This window comes from Carassius carassius, chromosome 21 (genome assembly GCF_963082965.1).
Source record: "Carassius carassius chromosome 21, fCarCar2.1, whole genome shotgun sequence".
NCBI classification, from domain to species: domain Eukaryota; kingdom Metazoa; phylum Chordata; class Actinopteri; order Cypriniformes; family Cyprinidae; genus Carassius; species Carassius carassius.
The window spans coordinates 23,369,508-23,395,556 of NC_081775.1; the positions used below are offsets into that span (position 1 = coordinate 23,369,508).

The 26,049-nt window shown below is 35.1% G+C and overlaps 2 protein-coding genes across 3 annotated transcripts; one reads left to right on the top strand and one right to left on the bottom strand.

The window, feature by feature from the left end:
* The first annotated feature begins 275 nt into the window (after nt 1-275).
* On the top strand, nt 276-16,122 carry LOC132097911 (alpha-N-acetylgalactosaminide alpha-2,6-sialyltransferase 5-like). Its single transcript, XM_059503906.1, has 5 exons — nt 276-433; nt 1,178-1,354; nt 11,547-11,956; nt 14,129-14,236; nt 14,369-16,122. The coding sequence occupies exons 1-5, from the start codon at nt 419-421 to the stop codon at nt 14,589-14,591; spliced, it is 933 nt and encodes a 310-aa protein (XP_059359889.1). The 5' UTR covers nt 276-418; the 3' UTR covers nt 14,592-16,122.
* A 3,391-nt stretch (nt 16,123-19,513) lies between these two features.
* Nucleotides 19,514-24,535, bottom strand: si:ch211-150o23.3 (deleted in malignant brain tumors 1 protein). Of its 2 annotated transcripts, XM_059503907.1 has the most exons (8): nt 23,995-24,534; nt 23,757-23,792; nt 22,772-23,089; nt 22,374-22,685; nt 21,985-22,299; nt 21,198-21,347; nt 21,068-21,123; nt 19,514-20,570 (listed from the first exon to the last, which is right to left on the bottom strand). In XM_059503907.1, the coding sequence occupies exons 1-7, from the start codon at nt 24,026-24,028 to the stop codon at nt 21,086-21,088; spliced, it is 1,203 nt and encodes a 400-aa protein (XP_059359890.1). In that variant the 5' UTR covers nt 24,029-24,534; the 3' UTR covers nt 19,514-20,570; nt 21,068-21,085. The 2 variants fall into 2 exon arrangements, with proteins under 2 accessions (XP_059359890.1, XP_059359891.1); XM_059503908.1 differs by lacking the exons at nt 19,514-20,570; nt 21,068-21,123; nt 21,198-21,347 and adding an exon at nt 21,648-21,698 and having other exon boundaries at nt 21,884-22,299; nt 23,995-24,535.
* Nucleotides 24,536-26,049: the final 1,514 nt, after the last annotated feature.

Here is a 26,049-nt window from a genome sequence, read left to right on the forward strand (position 1 = left end):
GTTGATATCAAATGTGTATCAATGTAGGCTAAATCTACAAAAGAGGTAAATGACGTAAGCTCATATATATATATATATATATATATATATATATATATATATATATATATATATATATATATATATATATATATATACACACACACACATAAATATTTTTTTATTATTATTTTAAATTACTGTAATGCTGAATTGTAATGCATTGAGACTCGGCGTTCTTTAAGACCACGCGCGCCCCTAGCCGCGTGTGAACGCAGGACTGTATTTCTGACAGGGTTCAGCTAAGCTTCAGAACGAGGATGTGTGCGCGCGAGCAGAAGTGCTGGCTGGAAGATGTGAAGTGTAGATTTGTAAAGCTGCTGTGGTGAGGCTGAAGAACACACATGGACTAAACGGACAGAATTAAACACTTCACAATATGAAGACGCGAACGGTAGACCAAACTCTCTCTGACATTATACAATAACTTTACAAACATTTACCATGGTAGCCTATGTAGTTCCCGCCACGGTGTCATATTACTCGAGTTATTGTTGAAAACGCAAAAACGTAATCAGTGATGAGTATGACATTTTCTCCAGACTTTAAGAATCTGTAGTACGAAGTATTAGACCGATACTGTTTTGGAGGAAACTGCGGTTGCCATGGTAAACTGTTGTAGGCATGATTTCAATGAATTTACTACAGATGCCTGGATGATTAATATATCAAATAGAAGCACGGATGTGTTGCCAAATTAATGTTTGGTGAGCAAGTTTTTGTATTGCTTAGTGTAAATGATACAATTCAATGCAATTAAATTTAAATATAAATAATACAAATATGTCAAATATAAATGTAAATTCATGTTTGGGATGTTTTATTTATTGTTTAATTATTTTGATTAATTTAATAATTTTTATATGTTTTAATATGTAAAAGAAAAGCCTTTTGTCACAGTGATGCTTAGATGGGTTTTTGCTTTTTTTTTTAACACACTAGTTGCTTATTCGGTTCATTGAAAATTTAATTTGAAAGTTATGTTTCAAATCTTTTTTATGTATATTGTGGTAAATATTAACATCTCATTCATGCCTCATTCAATGAACCTTCCTTTATTTACCTTCTGCTGACAGATGCATTGATGAAGGATAATCTGAGCATCCTCAATAACAGTTTCTTGTTCCTTTTGTTTCAGCGTCATGGGATCATATTGATTGGTGTTGTAACAGTGCTTACAAGCTTATTGTTCCTGTACAACAGCACTTTTACTGACACACCAGAAGATCAGCTGAAGTCAGATGGACATCAGATGGACATTCTACAACAGCAAAAATCCCACTTAGAAGGTTACAGCAGCATCGCTGATCATAAGGTGACTTGCTTACATTAAGTGTGTAAAATGCAATCAAACAATAAAATTATTAATATGGCAATTAATTTACTAAACTAAATTTAGAAACTAACTGAGATGAAAACCTTAAAAAATATATTTCTCACTCATGCATAAGCTCTATTAACACGACTTTGATGGATCAAGACATTTAGATAACTTAAATATGAAGAATCCTTCCTCAGACAGATAAGCATTATTATATTGGCACTGGCATCACATGACATGCAGTGCACTATAATATTCGGAAGACTTGGCCATTTTTCTTTTTTGTGTCTCATGTCTCTGCAATTTTTCATGATAAATCAGGTGCAGGCCTTTAAAACCTTTTAAATTACACCATCCAAGTGATGCTATAATTTCTTCCTTCAATCCTGATCAGATAAAGTGGGAAGCTGCAAGCAGTTGTTGTCAAGCTTTGGCCTCATCTTGAGGCATTGTAATCACCAGAACTATGAAGGATGTAAATCTGTCTCTTGGTTCTCTCCCTCTCTTCTCTTTCCCTCCTTCACCTGTGCTCTATAATGTCACCAGGGATTTGGTTTAACACTACAACTGTGCAGAAATGCTATTTACTCTGCATGGGTGTTAAAAATTCACATATAGTTATATGTATATAGTGTGCATAATGAGAGATTGCACACTGATTACTTGCATAAGTATATCAGGTAAACATGGATGATATATTTTGGTAATTACAGGGCTAGTTCACCTGAAAATGAAAGCTCTGCATCATTTACTCACCCCCCATGTGCTTTCTTTCTTTTGTGGAAGATAAAGGACATTTTTGATTAATGTTTACACTGCTCTCCTCTATACAGTGAAGTGGATGGGGACCAGGGTGTGTCAAGCTTTGAAAAAGAAGCTCCAGGAAGCATCATTATGCACTATATATTCCAGGACTTCTGAAGCCTTATAATAGAATTGTGTCAGAAACAGAAATACGTAGTGTAAAGCTCTACAGTCACGGTCACCATTCACTTTCTTTGACTGGAAAAGAGCAGCTTGGACATTCTGCTATAAATTACACTTTTTGTTTTCTACAGTATATACAGAGGGACTATTGTGACATGAGGGTGAATAAATGATGATAGAATATGTATTTTTTTTGTTGAACTATGCCTTTATTATGTGTATGATGAAATATAAAACATGTAAGAGAGCTGTGTTCTTCTTAGTGATTTAAAAAACATATTTTTGACATCTTTTTCATCTTTAGATTTGACATGACAATACCTGTGCTCATCAAAGCAGGAAGTAATCTTCAAAGTCGGTCTCATTGTCATAAGGCATCTCTGTCATACTTCTCACTGACAGACACGGCTCTCAGGTCTACCAGTTCTCATTAGTCAAAAAAAGAGCACTCCTATTCGAGCTAATAATAGCTCCAGGATTCAGAGCCAGATTTTAATGGATACTCCATGGAAGTAATTTTGTAACAGTCAGAAGCGGAAGATTTGCTCGTATTAGTGCAAATGAACAGCCACTGTGGAAGATCGCTAAATGAACATTGCCTACAAGTCTTCATCAGATATCACATCCATTTTCTAACCATCAGGGGAAGGAAATAGTTATCCAATTTCACTTTGAAGAATAGTTGGATAACATTAAGAGGATCTCTCTGATGGGAAAAGCACATTTTGAATGTTGTGATGCCTATGATCCAGTGTCGACCAACTTTGCAATGTAGTGTATGAATTAAGTCATCTTAAAATATGATTTAAAAAAAAAGAAATATTGGTGGATGTTGGATATTTATGAGCTTGATTTGGATATTTAATTGGCATGCTCTTATTACCTTTACCGTTATCTAACACTCAATTGCATCTTTAAAACCATTTTTTTTCTCTCAGAACGGTTCTCAAAAATAGAAAGGGGGATTGCTATTAGAGTAATTATGATCATATGTCCCACCGGAGAGAGCTTAAGAACGAGGATGTTAATGAGAGAATAATAAGTGTGGATGGTTATTTACTGGGCCTGATTTGCTTGCTCTCCACTGGACTATTATCTCCATGGGAACAACCCTGTTTATCACTGCAGAAGAAATCTAATAGCGTCTCTATGGCTAAGAGGCAGAGATACCTGCATAGGGAAAGTGCAGCTTCACTTGCTTTATAAATGAATTATCTTACACAGTGGCACTTCTGTTGGATTACTGTGTTGTCTCAGCCCCATTTTGGCCCTTTTGTCTTGAAGTCATGTGTACAAATTAGCCATTTTTGCTCAACTATAAATTGGATTAAGCATTATTTTGCAAAAATAGTCCAATGCAATGTTTTTAGAGTACATTTAGTGTGAGGATACACACATTTCCTGCCCCATGTTGTACAGTTTGAAAATCAGGTGGATTGATAGTGTTTGTTTTGACTGACAAAAAAGATTCAATCTGGATTCATGTTGAGCATGTTATGCTATACTTTAGTTTTAAGACACTCTGTAGGCTCTAGGCAAATCTTTCCTCTTAAATGAGGGTTCAGAATGCTTTCCCTTAAAGCTTTTATTGTGGACTGGTTCAATGCCTTAGTGTTGATTATGCTAGAGAGATTCAATAATGGAGCTAAAGGTAACAATAAAGGGAAAGGGAGTCTTTGTGGACCAGGGACTTTTATCTGTTCTGCCCTTTCAGTGCGTTTCCATGCATTCATTTTGGGGGTAATCTCATTCACATTGTTAGATCATGTCTCATCGCCAGAAATATCAGATTCAGCCCCGGATGTCAGATCCTGTCAGAAAAAACCCATTTTGAACAAGAAGAGAGCAAAATTGTCTAATATCCAAAACCCAGTAACAGCAAGTCTTGGTACCCAAAACTGTATTAGCAGTCTTCTATCAGCCAAGAAGTTGACTGAGCAAAGCCAGTGAAGACACCATGATAGATATGATGAAAAAGGAGCAAAGTTTATCGAATAGTCTTAGTTCTTCATCTGATGAACACCAATCCAACAAATGTTAATGTTTTAAATGATTCCAGAGTGGCCCCAATATTGATCTAATCTACATATTTATTTATTTATTTATGAACATTTATTAGAGGATAAACCCCATGAGATGAATCATCTCGTTTTCATGGGGGTCCTCAGAATAGAACAGAACAGCAAAGCAGCAGAGTAGATGCAATCAAAAAAATTATACAATAATAATAATAATCTTAACACACTCTCTCATTCTCACCCAACATACAAACACACATACATATACACACACACACAAGCTCTCACTTTACCTACCCAGTGTACATATATACACACATATCGATGCAACTGTAAGTCTGAGATGCTAGAAACATAGACAAGTATTCTGAAGATGTGTTAACAAAGCAGTTCGGAACAAAGGAAAAGACGTAAGCGAGCGAATAGATGCAGGAAGGCTGTTCCAGTCACGTGGGGCTCTGACACAGAAAGCATATTTCCCAATTTCTCTCTTAACTCTAGGGACAGTAAAGAAGATCTGTTCGTTGTGACGAAGGCTATACTGTGAACTAAAAGGCACAAGATATTGTGATAAATAATATGGATATTGAAAGTAAATACTTTTAAAAATAAGCTGAAGCCAATGATATTGTCTTCTGGCTGAGGGTGCAAGCCAGGACAGCTGTTCATACATCACACAATGATTAGTCCTATAGGGGCAGCGAAGGACGAATCGGCACAGGCTGTTATATACCACATCAAGAGAATGTAGACGAGTGGCAGTAGTGTTAGCATATATAGTATCAGCATAGTCCAGAATAGGTAGCAGCAACTGAGAGACTATTCTTTTCCTAACCTGAAAGTTAAAGCAGTCTATCGATTGATATAATGCTTTAAGACGAAAGCTAAGCTTGTTATTAAGCGCATGTATATGAGCCTTGAATGAGAGATCAGTTTCTAGCCAAACACCAAGATATTTAAATTTTTCGGTTGGCTCTAGAGGAGAAGAATCCAGAAAATGCAAATTAAGATTATTTCTATCATTCTTCTGGAATAGCATAGAGTAAGATTTTGATTTATTCAGCAGAAGTTTATTAAATGACAGCCACTGCTGTACAGAATCAAAATCATGCTGTAAAGAATAATTAATGTCAGAAATGTTTGGTTTAGAACAGTAAATAATTGTATCATCTGCATAAAGATGAATATCACATCCTGAACAGCACAGTGGCAAGTCATTAATAAAAATTGAAAATAACAAAGGCCCAAGCGAAGAACCCTGAGGTATGCCTTTATCTACCCCTATATAATTCGACTGACTGCCCCTGAAGGACACACACTGGCGACGGTGAAAATATGAGTTAAACCATAACAGAGATGAACGGGAAAGGCCAATTGAATATAATTTATCCAGGAGCAGATAATGATCTACTAAATCAAATGCTTTTGTGAGATCTAAAAAGATGGCACCAGTACACATATTATTATCAAAACTAGAAAAAATATCATTCGTAAATTTCAAGAGAGCAGTGGTAGTTGAGAAGTGTTTCCTGAAACCTGACTGGCATTGAGATAGTAAGTTGTTATGAGAGAGATAATTAGATAATTGATCGAAGATAATTTTCTCATAAATTTTCACAATACTATTAATTATTGAGATCGGTCTGTAATTGTTCATATTTTGAATGTCACCTCCTTTATGCAATGGAATGACTTTGGTACACTTCCATGCCAAAGGCACTTCATGGGTTAGAAATGACAAATTAAAGAGCGTAGCCAATGGAGAGGATAAGACATATGAAGAAAATTTTATAAACTTACCCTCAATGCCATCAGGGCCAGGTCCACTACTAGAGGATAGCGTGCTAATGGCCAGCTGGACATCAGCTGAGCTAGCTTGTCGAAATGTGAAAGATCTATGGAAAGGCTGAGAATTTACAGTCGGCTCAGGAAGAAAGGTAGATGACTGTACCTGCGGAGTTTGGGAGAAATGCAAACTAAATGCGTTGGAGATCGCTGCTGGATCATTAACAATTTCATTGTTGATTGTCATGTTGCTCATTGTACTATTAGACTTACCAAGTAGTGTTTTCATTTTTTTCCAAAATTGTTTAGGATTACTGAAGTCATTTGACAAGCTATTTCTGTAGTAATTGGCTTTCGCATTTCTTGTTTGGGTGGTGCACATATTTCGTAGCCGTTTATATTCCTCCCAATCACCAGGAAGTTTAGTATATTTATGTTTATTCCACGCCCTGTCCCTCTGCTTAAACAGACTGATAAGGTCCCCATTTACCCAAGGTAGATGATGACCTTTGACCTTAATAGTTGTCCATGGGGCATGCTTATCAATAACTTGCACAAATTCTGTATAAAAGAAATTCCAAGCAGCTTCCACGTCGGGAATAAGGCTAAGTCTATTCCAATTTATCCTACTCACATCATTTATAAATAAATCACTGTTAAATGATTTCATGTCACGGATCCTAATATATTTCGGAGGAAGATGGGGAGTTGAAATTTTCCAAGTGCAATATATGATAGAATGGTCACTGAAACAATCAGAGAGAACACCAGATTTGATTATTCTGTTGGGGTGAGTGACTAATATCCAGTCCAAAAGAGATATATCCCCATTATAGAGAAACAATGGGAAACAATAGAGAAACATATCCCCATTTAGATATAAAGAAATATGAAGTTTGGCTACCTGTTAATGCAGAACTTCAGCTAAATTTTAGACTGCTCTTCAATATTGTCTAAGATGTATGATGAACAACATTCAGTTAAAGTCACTTTAAATGTTCCACTCTCCAAAAAAATCATTGTAAAACATATTCTTAGTTCAGATTTTCTGTGCTTTTAACTTTTTTTATTAACTTTTATCACTTTTAACACCATTTGTCATCATAGCATCTCTTGTTGTCTCAGCATTAGGATTTTCTGTGCCCTATTTACTCAAGTTGTCTCGCAGGTTTATCAAATTGAAAAAAGAATTGTAAATTAGAGTGCACCATTTAGATTGTTGAGTGGCAGTCAGTTGGTACGCTGCCAAATTTACCCATTTTACTTAGAAATCAAATCAGATTGTGGTAATAAATGTGCAAAAATTCCTTGAGGTTTGATCAAAATTACGTCGCTATGACCTTCTATAGCCATGGATAAATCATTGAATCCACATCAACATCATGTTTTGACAATATCAGATGATGATTAAAACCACCAAATGATTGGCCTTTTTTAATTGTATATAACGATTAAAATACCATTGTATGTTTGTTAAAAACCAAAGCAAAAAACTAAAGTCTAATTCAGTTTCTTTTCAGTCATGTATCTTTGAAAATATTTAAAAGCCAGAAGCAATATGTAGCTTATCTTAGGATATTATTAATATAAAACGTCTAGTATCTCTTTTGCAGCTCAGAATGTGTCAGTAGTCTGATCTTATAAATGTATTATATTTATTATTATTAAAGATAAACAAAGACCATAGAAACCATTAGGCTGGCGATTAAACTGTAGTCAATCAACCCCCACCCTGTATCTTCATCATGAGGTTGGCCCCCGAGGGTCTTCCTCATACAGCATTTCCCTCAGGCTCATTCAAAATGAATGAGCTAATTCACAATGTATCCATCTGTTTTTCCATAATAAGTCTACATCTCCTACATCTGAAAACCGGGGTAGCTAGTAAATCAACTATTTACCTTGGCACAGTGCAATGTCTGTCCTTTATTCTAGAGGGGGTTTTCATGCATACGAACCTGGACTTTTAAAACTTTTTACTGCTTTAGTTAAAACCATTCAGTATATCAGTATTTAGACAGTAGTGCCTGTTGATAGTGAAATTCTGTCAACTATTACCAAACCATCCTAATAACTTTTGCATTTCATAAGTTATATTTTCACATTAAAATTCACAAAACAGCCCTGAGGGTGCAGGTTTTCCCCTACTAAATAGAATAGAGTTTGCAAATTGTGTTTCTAACATCACACATCCATTAACTTTTTCCACTTGTCCTAAAATCCCTTCGCCCATATTGTTTAAACATTAACACATTTAAAACAGAGTCACAAAAAATCGTTGTTCTAGAAATTTCTCAAATACCAGTTTCTCATGCCACTGAACCTTTATAAAATAACCTGATGAAATGTCTCCCTCTCAGAGCCTTAGACGAGATGATCATTTCACACTGAGCTGAGAAACTTAGCCTTACTTAGCATTCTGTTTAATCTGACAGATATCTTTTAACCCCTTCAGATTTTCTGTTGTCACTAGGTTACCTTAGCATCTTTTTGCACTGTGATTGTATATTTAGAAACTATTCATTGAGGACTACTGCACACAAAATATTATAATATAAAATAATACTTTAATATAAATGAATAATCAATAAATAAATCAATGAAATGAGTATGAAATGGTTTTATATATTAGAGCCCGACCGATATATCGGCCGGCCGATATTATCGGCCGATATAAGCTAATTGCATTTAAATCGGCATCGGCATTTATAACGGCAGATGAAACATGAGAAACAGAGTCTCATGCTTCACTCATGTTATGAGTGTTGCATAGTGTGCCCACCAGAGGGAGCTCTGCAGCTCCAGAGTTAACAACAACGCCAGAAGTCCACTACAGAAGAAAGCGATCAACTGTTTTGACGGTGAGTCTGTCATTCGTCATGTGAAATGATTGTAGATTTAGTTCATACCCTGTATATAAAAACTGTGTGGTAGTTCTAGCTAACGGTCCTATCATTATTACTTCTAAATATTCTGTAACATCACTTACAGCCGCTAATGCATTGCTATATTAGATTAGCCACAAAGCTAATACCATGTTTATCAGTGGAAGAGCGCGAACGTTAATAGGAGGTCAAACTATAACGTTAACGTTTAACTTATTCTTATTCTATTGCGGTGTGTTTCCCACATAATGACCGCGTAATTGGGCCTTTCACACAGTACGCTGTATGCACGGCGCTTGCCGCTGGGTTCAGCGTTGCCCTTCAGATACAACGCGATTTGCGCTGCGCTATGGCATAGGCGGAGTTTTAAAAACGTTTAGCGGGAGCTATTTCATAGTCTGTTCCTCCTCCTTTCGGTCAGCAGCAAACATGTATCTGTCCCGTTGTAAGAAGTGAGCGATAGCGCTAGTCCTGCTGATGAGAATTAAGAGAGAAGCAAGGAAGAAGAGGCTACCCTCAGGTCCAGAGAACAATTTGGTGAATTCAGGCTGGTTACGTTACTCTAACGCTAATAGCTTCCTTTTTAGCAGGCCCCTTAAATGCTTGCTATTAACTTGTTTGAAGGTGGTTCTTCTCAAAATTGACAGCGGTGTGTTCATGACACTAACGTTAACCATTCAACTTCGAATTGATTCCGTAATCTTCCGGTAATAGTAGGCAAGACGATGTTTTGATTCAGACTGCACAAAGAGAAGAGGAGAAGATATACGGGTCTCTTGTGAATGTGTCTGTGAGAGCAAATATAGTGTAGTTACAGTAACTACAGTAGGTGCGTCAGAAATGATTAAACCAGAGGGGACATGTAAATAAATGTGAGCTGAACAAGCGCTTTTTTTTTTTTTTTACATATTGTTTCAAAGCAGCTTTACAGACATAACAGGAAAATGTTGAAATAATATTGTTAAATATAAGTAGGTAATACCTATTGCTTGACAAATTAAAAAAAATATATATATTTCTCATTTTTGCCTATGTAGGAGATCCCAGTTTATTATTATTATAATTCTAATGATGACATGAGTAATGATACATGGTGATATTATTAATACACATGCTTATTCTTTCTCTGTCTCTCTTTCTGCCTACAGATGGCTGAAAAAGGTGAATGCTGTAGCAGCAAAGTGTGGGACTACTTCTGCAAATACTTTAACTTTAGTATTATAATTTATTTACAGTAAACACACAGACTGTTAAAACCAGCTTCAACTGGAAGAAAGTAAAAGTGTTAAATGTTTAAAACCAGACTGTTTTTTGATCATTAAAAAATATATACTTTTGATGTGCAATTGTTTAGTCATTGAGACTGTAATCTAAGGCTTTTTTTTAACATAGTCCATTCTGGAAAATGGTTTATACAGCCCACATACATAGAACAGGCAGATATTTTGCTATTGAATGTTGTGTAAATGCAGTTTATAGGAAATGGGTCTAATATCCAGATTATTTTTAAAATCAAAATATCGGCTTATAAATCGGCTCTTTTCGAGTTAATATCGGCATCGGCCCCCAAAAATCCATATCGGTCGGGCTCTATTATATATATATATATGGCTCCTCAGTCATGAAACCAAGACCAAATACATTATTATTATATTAATTAAATGGAATGATAAAATGATTAAATTATTATACATGAATGTGTGGTTACTCAATCTGTGGTTAACACAAAAACTTATTTGAGGATCCTCAGATCCTTCAACATTGATCTAAATCATCTCAACATTGATCTCACCCACCATAGGTTTATCCCTTCGTCTTTTGTCCTCATAATTGTAGCCTGTTCGTAATTGTAGCCTCAGATTTCATACAAAATTAGTACATCTTTTCTAAGAATTAGAGTCATTTTGATATTTAATGTTGGGTGTAGAGTCAACAGTGTCTGGGTAGTTTAACTGTGTGGAGGTAAAAAGGAAAAAAGTTTCATTATAAGGCTTGAAAGTCTTGGAAAAAAAACTTGTATTATTATTTATTGGAAAAATAGCAGTGAAGCAATTTTGTTTTAAAAATAGATTTTCTAAAAATTGAGTGAATACAAAAACAACTTGACCCAGGACACACACACACACGTTTGTTTTTGTGAACAGTGGGGACATCCCATATGCGTAATGGTTTTATACTGTACAAACTGTATATTCTATGGCCCTACACCAACCCTACACCTAACCCTAACCCTCACAGGAAACTTTGTGCATTTTTACTTTCGCAAAAAAAACTCATTCTGTATGATTTATAAGCGTTTTGAAAAATGGGGACATGGATTATGTCCTCATAAGTCACCCTCTCCTTGTAATACCTGTGTCATACCCATGTCATTATACAGAGTTGTCTTGATATGTCACAAAAACAAGAGCACACACACACACTCACACATCAAATGCAAGGGAAGTATTGTAGTACATTTAATTAAGTTATTAGAGTTATTGGATCATAGTTTATTGGATAATTTCAGAAAAAATAAAATAAAAAAGTTATATGTTGAACATGTCTTCTCATCATTGTCTCCATCCTCAGCCTCTTAGGATGCATTGCAAAAGCTGTGCCTTAGTGACTAGCTCTGGTCACATGACCAGAAGTGGTCGAGGTGCGGAGATTGACCGCAAGGAGTGCGTCATCCGTATGAATGATGCCCCAACACGAGGCTACCAGAGGGACGTGGGCCAGCGAACGACTCTGCGTGTCGTCGCACACTCCAGCATGCAACGTGTGCTACGAAACCGACACGAGCTACTCAACTCCAGCCAGAACACCTTCTTTATCTTCTGGGGGCCTGGAAACTACATGCGACAAGACGGTAAAGGCCTTGTCTACAACAACCTGCGTCTGCTGAAGCAGATGATGCCTAAACTACAGGTGTACGTCATCTCGAGGTTAAGGATGCTGCATTTTGATGAGCTCTTTAAGAAGGAAACAGGGAAAGATAGGTGAGGATGGTAATGTTTCTTTGTGTCATAATCGCATTTTAATGTAATGTTTCTTACCTAATCACATTATCTCGCTTGATTCGCATCACTTGCGGCAAAATACTGTACAAACTATTTGGAGTTCTTTGTTTTATAAGAGGACTTCTGCAGATCTTTATTGTGTTGAGGTCCTACAGTAAATAAAAAATACAAAAATATTTTAACAGTTTTATGAAAAGGCAAATTTTGTTCTGTAAATGAAATACAAAAAACTTTATATTTATGACTCAAAAAGAAAAATTTGTAAAATTAGGAATTTTGACATTTGTAAAAATACCTTAAATACCAACATGAAGCTATTTGCAAAACATCATTACCGTAGTTGTGTACACTCAGGTATAGTCATTTTTTTATATTTTTTTTTTGTAACATTTAATTAACCAATTGAATTTTTTAGTTATTGATCATATCATATTATTAGATTTTAAATCACTTGCTGCAAGACACTGTAGAAACTATATACGTTTATTTTATAAGCACACGTTGTATAATATTGAATCAACTACAGTATTATTATTTGTCCAAATTATTAAAGTCATTAAAATTATTAAAATTTAATGGACTAGTTTAAGTTACCTGACCAATGAGTAAATAAACTATTTAAAAACTTTATTTTCTAAGACTTTACTATAGTATCAGTGTATTTGTAAAACCAAATTAGAATATTTAAAATGTATTTGATTCATAATTAATAAATTAATTAAAAATGAAATGTCATTATCTCTCTAGATTTTGTACCATTTGCTAAAAAACATTGTCAAAACTATAACTTTATTTAAATATATAAATAAAATATACGAAAATGTATATAAAATTATATACATTTATATATGAATATATAAATGAACAATGTATTATTTGCATTACTAGAAACTATTCAAAAACTATATTCTTTATTTTATAAGACTTTACTATAGTATCAAAGTATTTGTAAAACCAAATTAGCAAATTTCTAATGTAACTGGTTTATGTGAATGAATGAATGAATGAATGATAAACAAATGAATAATTAAATAAAATGTGATTATCTATCAAGATTTTGTACCATTTGCTGAAAAACATTTTAGAAACTATATACTTTACTTAAATATAAATGTAATATTTATATATGAATATAAAAATAAATTATTATTTGCATTATTTTTATTAAAATTGTAATGTATGTTTTAATTTGTAATTTAGCTCAGGACTGAATTATATATATCAGAGTTCAGATGCAAAAGGCTCTAAGTGCCATCTAAAATTGTCATCTAAAATTAGAAAAAAATCAAGCTCCTATGCTTAAGTTGAGTCATTTTACTTTAATTGCAATGTGCAGGTCCTTTTCCAGGCTATTAAAGTGAAATAACTGAACATAAATATAGGAGCTTGATAAAAATCCTAATTTTAGATGAAAATTTCAGATGGCACTTACTTTTGCATCTGAACTCTACATATATATATATATATATATATATATATATAAAACTGTAAAAAAAAATTTTAAGCCCAAGTGTGTAATTGTATTAACTGCAACAGCCATTGTCCAAACAAACAGGTTTTTTTTTTCCACATCCTCATCAGGAGGATGAACCTTCAACTGGTAAAATTATATAGTAGTTAACTCTGAAAATTAAAAATATTTAATTCCAAGTATTATCAAAAAAATTTTTTTTTTTAAAAACTTAGCTTATTTAAGAGAGGGGGAAGTACACATTTTAAATGCAGCACGTGGGGTTGTTAACTAATGTGCAGACCACCAGAGCCTGCTGGAGGCTTGGTATCACTGGCCCACAGGGCACACAGCTTGGCATCAGTGCAGATTAAGGGTAAGTAGAGGATCAGTGCCAGCTGGAGACAGCTGCCAGCTGGGATGTACCCAATCACACACACACAGCTCAGGGCAAAATGCTCAAATGTTCTTAAACTCTTGAGTTTTTTTCCTGTTTGTGGATCCTTTATCTCCTTTATCTCCTTATATCGTTCTTATCCCAATCCATCTCCAATTGTGAGTCGTCTAAACCATCCATTTAAACGAAAACATTGTAAACGCCAAATCTGGATCATGTGACACTGAAGTAATGGCTGCAGGGAACAGTGTCGTTTGATCATCACAGCTACATAGATGTGCTCTTTCTCTCTCGTGTATTTCAGAAAAAGGTCTAACTCATGGCTCAGCACGGGTTGGTTCACCATGGCAATCGCTGTGGAGATTTGTGACAGAATCGACGTCTATGGCATGATTCCGCCTGAGTTCTGCAAGTGAGACTTTCTTTTCCATATTCACCATAATGCTGTTGGATCACTGTTGTGTATACTGTGCATTCATTCAAACCTCCTTGTATTTTGGTGGTTTGTGACCATTTCAGTTACACGTGTGACTCTTCTTCTCAGGTCGACTAACCTCAAGCCATCAGTGCCGTATCACTACTACGAGCCATCGGGGCCAGATGAGTGTAACATGTACCTCTCGCACGAGCAGGGCTGGCACGGCAGCCACCATCGTTTCATCACTGAGAAACGTGTCTTTGCCAACTGGGCACGTATGTTCAACATACACTTCTATCAACCAGACTGGAGACCGGCACCTGTTACAAAAAATAGCACAGACTCCTGAGATTCAAACACTGGGGTGTTACTCGGACTCAGTGTCCTTTTGAGGACAAAACTTCAACATTTGAACTGGAACACATTATGAATGAAAGTTTTCGATGATGTTCTTTGTAGAGGATCAAAACAGCAAGGTCTAATTTTGCTGAACATTTTAATTGCAAAAAGCTGTGCTGAACAAAAATGTTCAAAGATTATGTCCAATGTGACAAGAACAAACAGTTTATTATTCACATTACTTATTAATTGTAACAGTATGATCCTCATTGGTTCGTAATTCAGAAAACTGGGTTCCTGTAATAATTATATCACATTTTCTGTTTCCAGAAATTACTAGTTTAATATCTAGGCCATGTTGTTCTCCATGTGTAATATCATTTAAATTATACATATAGCCTCAATAATTTGTGCCACGTGGAGAGTGTCAAGCACATAATGTTACACATTTCTTCTCTCAGTGGCATCCAAAGAGAACCATTTAAAATTTGTGCTTTTTCCAAATGTCACTTTTATCATAGGGCCTCATTAGATTTATCAGATTTTGTTTTTGTACATGTAAAAAATATATTTCTCTCTTAATATAAAGCTGTAAATATAGTCTTTACTCTAAATCAGAGATTCCCAGAACGAGAATATATATATTTTTTCCCTTTTAACTAACTTTTTTTATTGTCCTTGTCATATTACTACACATATTTAATGTTTTAAGCTGTCTTGACACATTGACATTAACTAGCTTTAGTGAGTCATATGTTAAATTACACACACACACACACACACACACACACACACACACACACACACACACACACACACACACACACAGGTTAATAACCTATCCATAAAAAGTGTAATTTTCAAATGGTCATAACTCAAGAACCGTGTACGTCACCAAGTGATTCCTGATAAGAAATAAAGCATTTATATTGACGGTCGGATCCCAATACACAGATTTTGACTTTTTAAACATTAATGCACCCTGGCTGGCACAAATGCTGAAAAACATTCCCATATATTACCAAAACCGACGACTCTGACCATGACAGCCTGACCTTTAGAGTGAGGGACAACTGTCTTTGTGTTTTTTGCAATTCCACGCTGCTCTTTCTTCAATTCCCATTACAAAGGTTGTGTGAGAGCATATCGACTTCCTGCCTGCAACGCTGTTCATTTTACCTTTACAGCTGGAGGTTGGGGCAAATGTGGAATGCTAATGGTGTGACACTTGTGTTCTTGCTCAGGCTTATGGGAGCTGCTCTGGTCTAATGGGATATCATGCTATGAGTTCTGCTTATTCGCAGTGGCCGGAGAATGTGCCTAGCACAACAATGAGTGTCCCTCAGGAAGTCTAGGGAAATTGGAGGGCTTTAAAGGACGCTGGAGTCTGTAAATGAGGCTGTCCTTTGATTCAGCTCTGCTGGCTGCTACTGTAATCAGTCACCCGAGGCAACACCGTGATTACGGATGACCTTGGATCAGGCAGGAGGCCTGAATAAAATAAACGTGTGAGTGACGGTTCGACTTGGATCCGTCTTGCATTCTCAGTTTTTTTTTTTTTACTTACGGAGTTAACAAATGTCCTCTGCTTTACACAATATCTCAATATATAAAATATACCGTAGAATGCTTTACCAAAACATTACCATGCATAATATCAGTATGTTATAAATATTTATCTTCATTTTCTAAACGTATACAAGCAGATTCTTTAAAAGAGTGAGCAATAATTGTTGTTGACTCAAGCTCAGTATTGCCATCTAGTGGCACTGTTAGTACATATTCCGCTTTTCTTGTAACCTTGTAACAGTGATTGTTCATGGCTGCAGTGTAACTTTCAGCAGTAATATTGCTGTTATAAATCTAATAACAATAATCTAGTAATAATTGTATACACGTTACTTTTTTTTATTTTAATGTAACATTTTGAAACAACATCTGTGATTCTTTTTGCATATTTTTTTTTTAAATCTCCATGAAATAAATAAAAGGAAAGCTTTTTAGACAGAAAATAAAAATTCTAAGGGGTTGCGGTTCATAATCTCGAGAAACGAATTACTAATGAGTTATTTGTTTAAATTATGCATAGCCTACTACTAACATAAACGATAGACAGAGCAATTTTAATTCACAGTATAATGGATAATGGGTAACACATTTGTGACACTGGAGCACAAAAGCAGTCATAAGTGACACGGGTATATTTGTAGCAATAGCCAACAAAATATTGTATGGGTCAAAATGATCGATGAAAAATCATTAGGTTATTAACTAAAGATCATGTTCCATGAAGATGTTTAGTAAATTTACTATCGTAAATATATCAAAACTAAATTTTTGATTTAAATATGTGTTGCTAAGGACTTCATTTGGACAACTTTAAAGGCGATTTTCGCAGTATTTCGTATAGATATTACGAATAGTAGTATAATAATAGTATTATTATAGATTTTTAAATAGTTGTATCTCGGCCAAATATTGTCATACCCTAATAAACCATACACCAATGGAAAGCTTATTTAATAATTTAAGCAGGGTCACATTTTACAAAAATAATAAATAAATAATTAAAGTTAAATATAAATATGAATTAATCAAATAAAATCATGACGTCAACGAATTGGTTGCGTTGCGGAAGTGCGTCACATTGTTTACAACTCAAACGGAAGCGGGTTGTTTATAGGCGTCAGCGTAGCCACGAATTCCTCAGCGTGAGTTAACATCAACTACAATGTGTTTTACCTGCTTATGGGTTATATTAATGTGTCAGATTCAAAGCGAGTCAGAGTATTGCAAACAAGGTTAGTGTGCTATTCATAACAGCACATTTACGTCACTGCACAAAAATAAAGTCCCGAGTTAATCAAATGCGTTTATATTTTAGGAATAAGACGTTCAATACAAAAAAAGTTTCTGTTTTTGATGTATGATTTGAAAATAAAATTGTATATATTCGTTTAGTTCAATACAAAATATATATTTGTTTGTTACCATTGAATTACTAAACAATTTCCAGAGACCTGAAGTATTTTCAGTACAATAGATGCTATGTCTAATATTGAGGACATTAAATGGGTACATATTTATGCAAATATTTTGCAATATCCAATATATCACAAACCTCCTAGTCAAGATAATGTATCTCACAGTTTTGTTGCCACTGTTGATGAAGTAACACTGTGTTCAGTTTAAGTTATGACAATGTTGAGCAATAAATCCCACGAGGAGATCAGATGGATGCTGGATGATTATGGAATAAAACATGGTCCTGTGGTCGGTAAGTTAATAATCACTGTAATCCGAATGAGCTTGTTGCATATTATTATAGTTTTTTTTCAATGTTTTTTTTTTAATTAGTTTTTTGTATTTTAATGTTTTCATTTTAATTTTAGTTAATGTTTTAATAATCTTGTGTTTTGTCATTTTTATTATGTTTTTTTTATGTCTGCATAGTTGTCTTGTCCTCATTTTAATTTCAGTTTTATTTAAGCTGTTTTAGTACATCGAGTTAAAAACAAATGTAAATAAAGTGTTCCTTTGGTAACTAGCTGAATTTGTAAAATTCTTTATCTATGATAAAGTTTATTTTACTTCAAGTAACCTTAGCTCTAGTTTACAACAATAATCCTGGATTGTTTTTTCTTCTTTTTATTGTCCTGCATATGATTTGTGTATATTCACTTAAACAGATTCCACCAGAGCCCTTTACGAGAAGAAGCTGAGAGAAGCCATGACTAAACACAGAAGAACTAAAGCTCAGTCCGACAGGACATTTTACAGGGAGGAGGGTAATTCAACACAAAACACGAGCATCTAGATGTAATATCATATTACACCAATGATTTAAACTGATTCCACTTTTGTCTTCCAGAGGATGTCACCTATGTTCAGCATCGCACACCTGTGAGTACTAACACCTATTAAAACTAGTTTCAGACTTGTTTCCGTGAGTAATGCTACATTTGTGTTCATTTAGCAACGATATGATGATGTGATCGACAGGTAAGTCAGTCTGAATATTATAGCAGTTTCAGTCATGTTATGCTAAAATACTGAAACTAACAAGCTCCTTTTGTTTTATTAGAACATGGACTGATTATAGAGGGATGGACTACATATATGAGTAAGATGCCTTTTTTTGTGTAGAATTAAATTGATAGTGTTTCACCATCATGGGAATTATTATTTTTATTAATTGAATGCATTAAATTGTTTTTGAAAGGCCTGCCATATATAGGACTCAAGCTCCTTATCAAAATATGTCACAAGCAAGAAACTTGCCACCAGAATCTCAAATCCAGAAAACACCAGAGAAAAATTCATCACGCTTAGTCCCAGTCTGGCTACGGTTTTTAGTGTTTCTGATCATATCTGGTCTTTTGTACTTGGTTTTTATAAATATGGAATCAGCAGAGCCTGTCAAAAGACTGATGTAGCTCTTCCTTTAGTGATTAAACTGAATGTTACATTTCTAAAACGAGCAAAGACTACTTTTATGATGTTTTATTTTGTTCCTTTGTTCAAGATATAATAATTTTCCATTGTAATGCTGCAATACATTTTACAGTACTGTATTGTTAGTCATTTAGTGGGCTCATAATAGTTTGGTATAACACACCTTTACTACTAGAAATTTTTAACGCTTTTTTGTATGCAGTACACAAACATATTGTTAAGGATAAAGTCACTGAATTTAGTGTTAATTATTTTATAAGCTGATTTTCCATTGCAATATGTCTGAAGTATAATTTTTTTTGTATTTGGGTCATAATCTTAATTATATGTATTTGAATATGCTGGAGCCAAAATATATGAATGCCAGAACTGACCATTTCTGGTGTTGTGTGATCACAAAACTACAGGTTTTATTAAAAGGAAGCTTTTAGATACCAAAAATGATTTTTTGCTAACAGTAAAAACACTAAGCATGTCAAAATTTTGATTTTTGTTTTTAATGGCAAAATAAAAGTCTACAAATTTTATTACATGTACCAAAAACTGCAACAAAATAACCATTAACTCTCCACATTACAAGACATGGATGTAACAGCAAGTGACTGTTCTGTTTTCACACAACTTTTTAATATTATGAGCATTTTGCTCATTCACTTTTGTTTTTATGGGTTACATTTAGAAACGTTTTGCTTTTCCTTTTAAATATGGAGTGTCTATACTGTACTGTAGTGTTCGCAACTGGTTTCTTGACTTCACTAGACAATAGTAGTGCTGCGTAAAAATTTTTGTGTATGCCTATAATTCACACTACAACCTTTATTACTGTTATGATTATTCTTTATATTTGTAAATACAAGGAGGATTTCCTGTTCTGTTTTAGAAATGTGTCAGAGGATTTGTTCTTTTGTCTGTGTAAGCTTCACATCTGATCTAATGTATAATGCATTCAGAGAGCCCACTTTCATTTCAAAAAGAACAAATAAACAATTCAGGTAAAAGCTCAATTAGTATTACTTTCATATCCCTGTAGTGACCTAATGTGATAGAGCTTGTTCTTAGGCTCTCTGTTCCACTTGTGATTAACCAAACATAAGAACTGTAGTAGAGAAAACAATAAATATATCATGTTAAATTATAAAGCCCCATTGAAAACACAAAAAAAACACATTTCACAGTTTTACAGTCTTTACCTGCAACGATAATGGGAAGACCTCAGGATGGGTCAGACATGGTACCTCCAAAAACTAAAAAGCCCTTTTTAACCTGGTTAGTGCAACAGCTTGTGTTGTAATGTCACCCCTCTTCAAGTCTAGTAATGTCAGCATTTACTTTCAAAGAAAAAAAAATCTCCCATCTCCAGTAACATTGAAAGTAAAAACCTCCAACCAATGACAATCGAAATGTTTCTCTGTTACTGACAAAGAATGGCAGATAGTATAGATAGAAATGGTGGATTCTGTGGATCTCAAACCTAGATCTTCTCTTTGGTTTGGCCAGGCCTCTGAAACACCAACATGTGACCAGTTTCTAATAGCTGAAACATAAAAAAAAGTATACAAAAATCATTACTTTCTTACATTGTACCTTCATTCATTTCTGATTCATAGTCCGGCGCCTGTGATTTTTCTCTCCTCAAGTAATACTGAGCAATAAAAATGTATTTGTACTTGTTTAAACTAGAGTTCTAATGCCTTGACACAAGTACTCATCAACATGGGTGTGTACTGTTTCCTTTCCGATTGTGAAACAGACCAGACCAGAACTGCCACCTTGTAGACAAAGTGCATGTGTAAGCTGCATGTACATTGTATCAGGCTGTGTGTGCACATTTTATCATGTACTGTGCTGCTGACAAAATTTTTATCATGCGTACCATATGCATACCATAGCGCAAGCATAAAAACTGAAGCATACTTTGGGCTTTATTCAAATCTTAGTGCTTGTTTCCAAAACATACGATTCACAACTCATCATGTTGTGCCTGATTAGGAAAAAAAATAGCTCTCAAAAAACAAAAACAACCCACATTACCTTCTTATAGAACTTCCATTACTTGATTGTCAAGGCAATGTATGTGTTGTCAACACCTGTAATCAAAATATAACCTGTCAGTAAGAGAAACACAAATTCTTACATCTTTTTTGAGTTCACAGTTACTCACAGGTCCTGCTCTCTCGCTCCAGTTCAGTGGGTTTGCTCACTCTCTTGCAGTACACTTTGGCAACAATCAGAATGGCACATGTGGCCACCACAAATGTCAAACTGGACACCAGTAAACTGATGAACACCGGGCTCATCACCGGATCTACTTCTGAGATTTCAAAACAGCAAACCAAATTAATGTCCTTAACACTGTAATAAAACTTAAAAAACAACAGATCACAGATATTTTCTTCAGTATTGTGAAGTACATCCAAGTGTTTAGAAGCCTGTTGCCGCCACGGAATAAAAAGGGTAATTGCAACTTTTTAATCAGTTTATTTCTCAATTCTGACCTTTTCCCCTTAGAATTTTACATCTTTCAATTCTGTTTTAAAAAAAAAAAAATCAAAGATAATTGTGACTTTTTATCTTTTCTCATAATTCTGAGGTCATATCTCGCAATTCCGATTTTTTTCCTCATAATTCTGAGCTCATATCTTGCAATTGTCTTTTTTTCCCCCTCAGAATTCTGAGTTTACATCTCACAGTTCTGTTCTTGTAAAAAAATTAACTGTAAAATAGTATGACTTGTGAGATAAAAAGTTTTTTTTTGAAGAAACATACATGAATGAATTGATGAAAATAAATTATTTAGTAAATAAATGGAATATAAAATGTGAAATTTTATTTCATGCTAAATTCAACTTCATGCTACAATCAACTTAAGCTTTCAAACCTTTTAGGAAATGCAGCTCAGGTCATTTTGAACATCTCAAGTCCACCTGGGCTGGAAGCCCACAACTCACCTCGAATAGAGATGGGTAAAGGCTGACTCTCCCTTGAGATAAATGTGCGCTCTCCAGTCTGGACCTTGTAGAGACAGCAGTAGTAGCCCTCATTATTAGACTGGGCACTGGAGAAGGTAAAGGTGACGGAGGGAGCGAGGGCTGGCAGAGAGTGCCGGACGGTCCCGTTGGGCCTGATGAGCCGCAGCTGAAAGGATCCTCCAGGATACTGAGGCTGTGTGGAGCAAGTGACATTAAAACTGTGGCCCCGGTTGACCCAACCCGGCCGGGCCTCAGGAGACGTGTTGTACCAGATTTGGGGAGTGTGAATCTCCACTGAGAATAAGAAATAACGGTCAGTCTGAGACTTTTAGCTCTCCATTACAAGTTTACCAGCAGATGTGACTTACAGACTGTGATGTTAATGAAGTTGCTGTGTGGAGAAAATCCTGAGGGAGAGTTTCCCAGTTTGGTGTGTATCCTGTAGAGACAGCTGTAGCTGCCCTGATGGGAGATTTCTAAGTCTGACAGAGTCAGATCCACCGTCATTTGTCTGGGATCGGCTCTCTGGGTCACTAGAGGAGTGTCCACACCTCTTTTGTACAGATGGAAGTCAATGACGGACTGCCAGTAAGGGGCAGTGCATTTGAAGTGAACAGCCTCTCCGGCCGAATAGGTGTAGAAGCGAGACTGAATTAACAAGGTGGGTGCTAGAAGTTTTCCTGGTGGGAGAAAAAAAAATTATGAACAACTACAAACAAACACAGACCGCATAAAATAAATACAAATCTTTCAAACTCTCTCATACCCGTGCACTCCACACCAGCATCCTCACTGTGCGTACACACATCATCATTGAGGGTGCGTTCACACAGATCTAGGGCAAACTCATCACCCGAGCATTTCACATTCCTCCACAGCACTTCTCCACCGGCCCGTCCGAAACGAGCGCCACCTGGAATGTCCAACACGGCGCCACAGTCGAGCTCTCTACAAACCACTGCGGCATCCTCCAGATCCCAACCACGCTGGCACACGGTGCCCCACTGATGCCCGTGACGCACCTCCACTCTACCCGAGCACCGCTCGCCTGCTTTTTCATTCACAAGTCTGGAGATCGGGTCGTCTGTGGAATTAATGAGAATGAAGCAGTGTTGTTATCCTTAGCTAAAAAGTAAGAAATAATGACTAATAAAGTATAAAATAAAATAAAAAAATATATATATGAACTTAATAAACTAGATTTACTGAAAATAACAGTTAGATTATAAACTTTCGTATTGAAATAAAGCTAATAAGAAATATGTATATAATAAAAACAAAACTAATAAAAATGACTAAAGATGAAACAAAAATATCAAAAATAAAACTAATTGAAAATATTGATAAATATTTTAATTGCATGCATATTTTTGATAATTGATCAGTGGCTTAGAATAGTGCTTTTCAAAGTCCACAGAAAAACAACCTACCAAATTAATACAGTTACCGGTATGTTTTTATTTTTATTTTTTTATACTTTCAAATTAGATATATATTTTTTTCTTTTTAAACTAAATATTTAGTGGTCACTTAATATAAACTATATATCTTCCAGAGATTACTACAGTAATTAAGTTTTGCATGTATTTTCATTTGGAATGTATCTTCAGAATGGTATGCTTAATTTAAAAATAAGTCTCCATACATGACAACAATCTGCTTTTATAATTTAGGAAAGGGACAATCATATTTGTGAGTCCCTGACATATAAAACCCCTTCTGTAGAAAACATCATGAAGTCAATAACTCACCGAAGGCTTGAACATCTTCAACAGCAACAGTGCATCCTGTTAAAGAAGACAAGAGTTAAAGGCACGTTACACTCTTGACATATTCATTCAAAAGTTCAGAAATATTTCGCTTGTTTTTAGGCCTTTTGGTTATTTGCAATTATGCATTGATCAAATTTACAATGGTTTCAGCTGCTGACTATGTTCAGGTCTCCTATAATAAATAGTTTTTAATAAGAAAGAAATACATTTTACTAACCAAGCATTACCAGGCCCAGAAGAATTCTCGACATTGTAGATTTCCCATGTAACGCAAGTGCCAGTGCTTTGGGCTCATTTATTATCTAAATGTCTCTGTTAATGTCAGCGATCCAAAAGCTGAGAGGAGGACCAGGAGCAAGTTGATGCATAGCACTCCAGTCTACTCAGCTAGCTGGCTAACTAGCACTTCTCAATGCATAAGTTTTTCCAGTTCACCTCCATGTGATTGGTACAAATACATTATATATCATAACTCATGCTTCAAAGCATAGGCTAACAGTCGATAGAAGCAAATAGCACATAACAATTTAGACACAAAAGCTATAGAACGGGACGGCTAATATGCTAACGTTGCCTTCAAGTAAAGAGAGTTATTATTCGCAGAGCGAGATAAAATAAATGCCGATGTATTTGCAAAGCATATTCGAGTAAATATGTAATCAGTAATGCTTTATGAGTTGGGGTTTCTCCCCCGTAAGGTATTCCAACAAACAGCGTGCTAACGCATACAGACGACGTCCGATTCGTAATTAAACGACTCGTTCTTTTGAATCGGATCTTTTCAATAAACCGCTGAAACCTTTCCGAACAAACCGATTCAACAGAACGAATCGACTCACAAGAGCGTTTGCGGTGAAGCAAGGATTTGACTGATAACTTTTGATTTGATTTTAACTGATAAAGTTACTTGTAATTGTATGTCGGTTTTAATAATTTAATTATTAAGTTACAGCTAATATTTACACCAAAACTTCTATTCATACAAAATGTAAATGAATGTTAGATTTTTCTGAATTAAAATTCTATTTAGTTTCTAAATGACTCATTCTCGTGAGCTGAAACATGACAAATGACTCATTAAATTACATTACCACCCTTATTATTATAAATATTATTATAGTATTATTAATAAGATTAATAAACAGCATGTATTGTAATGCACACGCCAGGCCAGGGTGTCAAGGACTACGTGATGTTATATGTGTCCCAATGTACACGCTATCCATGCTAGGTTCTATGTGATATTATTCATTTTCAATACTATTTAGGCTAGATATGGTGCAGTATGCACATTGGGACCCTATGACTGTCTTTTTAACTGATTCTTTAAAAACGGACTGTTCATATGAGTCGATTCGCGGTAATGAGTCAGACGACCCATTATTCAGATGAGGAGAATGTTCTGTAACGTTATATGTTTTTACTGTTCTAAGACGTTGCGCAAGATCTGCGCACAAAAATGTTCACGCTGTTTTGCCGCAAGGCTTAAAAACTATTTTAGGCTTAAACGTGGAAAAACACGTTCAGAGACAAAATTTAAAGACGCCATAAATCTAAATAGCCTACAGCTCAGCTATGAGATCTACAGTGACCTACTACAATTTTATGAATCAAAATGACTAATCAGTATTAGCTGGAACATTAGAACCATAACTTTTATAATAAGGGTTAGTGAACAGATTTGACAACTATTCAGGGGTAAGAATGTATGTGAATAAGCTTGTGGCGGCATCAAGTGGATAAAATGAGAATTACAACACGTGATCGTGAATTAAACCAGAAAACATAAGTTCAACGGCTCTTGCTTGTCTAGCTTGTTACTTGTTCATTTCATATTCCCTATTCAAAGTCGTGCAACTTTTAAATAATTTTCCTCATTTTAAGTCGATCCTAAATTCATATAGTTTAAATATTATGACCTTGGACCGGGTTATCACTTCAATTATATTTCTCATTACTATAATACATAAAAAAAGAATATTTAAATATGGTCATAACAATAATAAATATAAATCACACTCAAAATGCATTTTTTTGCGTCGACCAAAACAGGTTTATTCCACTATTTTTAACCAGATGGTTACAATTCTTTAATTATTTTTAGTCCATTCACGTGCATTATTCCGCTCACAACCGTTTCTTCTCCCACCGACCTACTTCTGTTTAATTGGATAAGCGTCAATCTCTAACTGGAGAGAGAACGAGAGCGAGACCGGCTGGACCCACAAACCGTTATCCACCTGCAAATAAAGCGTTCATGGAATCTGCACAT

Coding starts and splice junctions, on each gene's coding strand:
- si:ch211-150o23.3 (XM_059503907.1), bottom strand. CDS start 24,028: ATGTCGAGAATTCTTCTGGGCCTGGTAATGCTTG. Junction 22,686..22,771: donor TGCTGGTGTGGAGTGCACGG/GTATGAGAGAGT, acceptor TTCTCCCACCAG/GAAAACTTCTAGCACCCACC. Junction 21,124..21,197: donor GGAGCGAGAGAGCAGGACCT/GTGAGTAACTGT, acceptor TTTTGATTACAG/GTGTTGACAACACATACATT.
- LOC132097911 (XM_059503906.1), top strand. Junction 11,957..14,128: donor AAGGAAACAGGGAAAGATAG/GTGAGGATGGTA, acceptor CGTGTATTTCAG/AAAAAGGTCTAACTCATGGC. Junction 14,237..14,368: donor ATTCCGCCTGAGTTCTGCAA/GTGAGACTTTCT, acceptor TCTTCTTCTCAG/GTCGACTAACCTCAAGCCAT.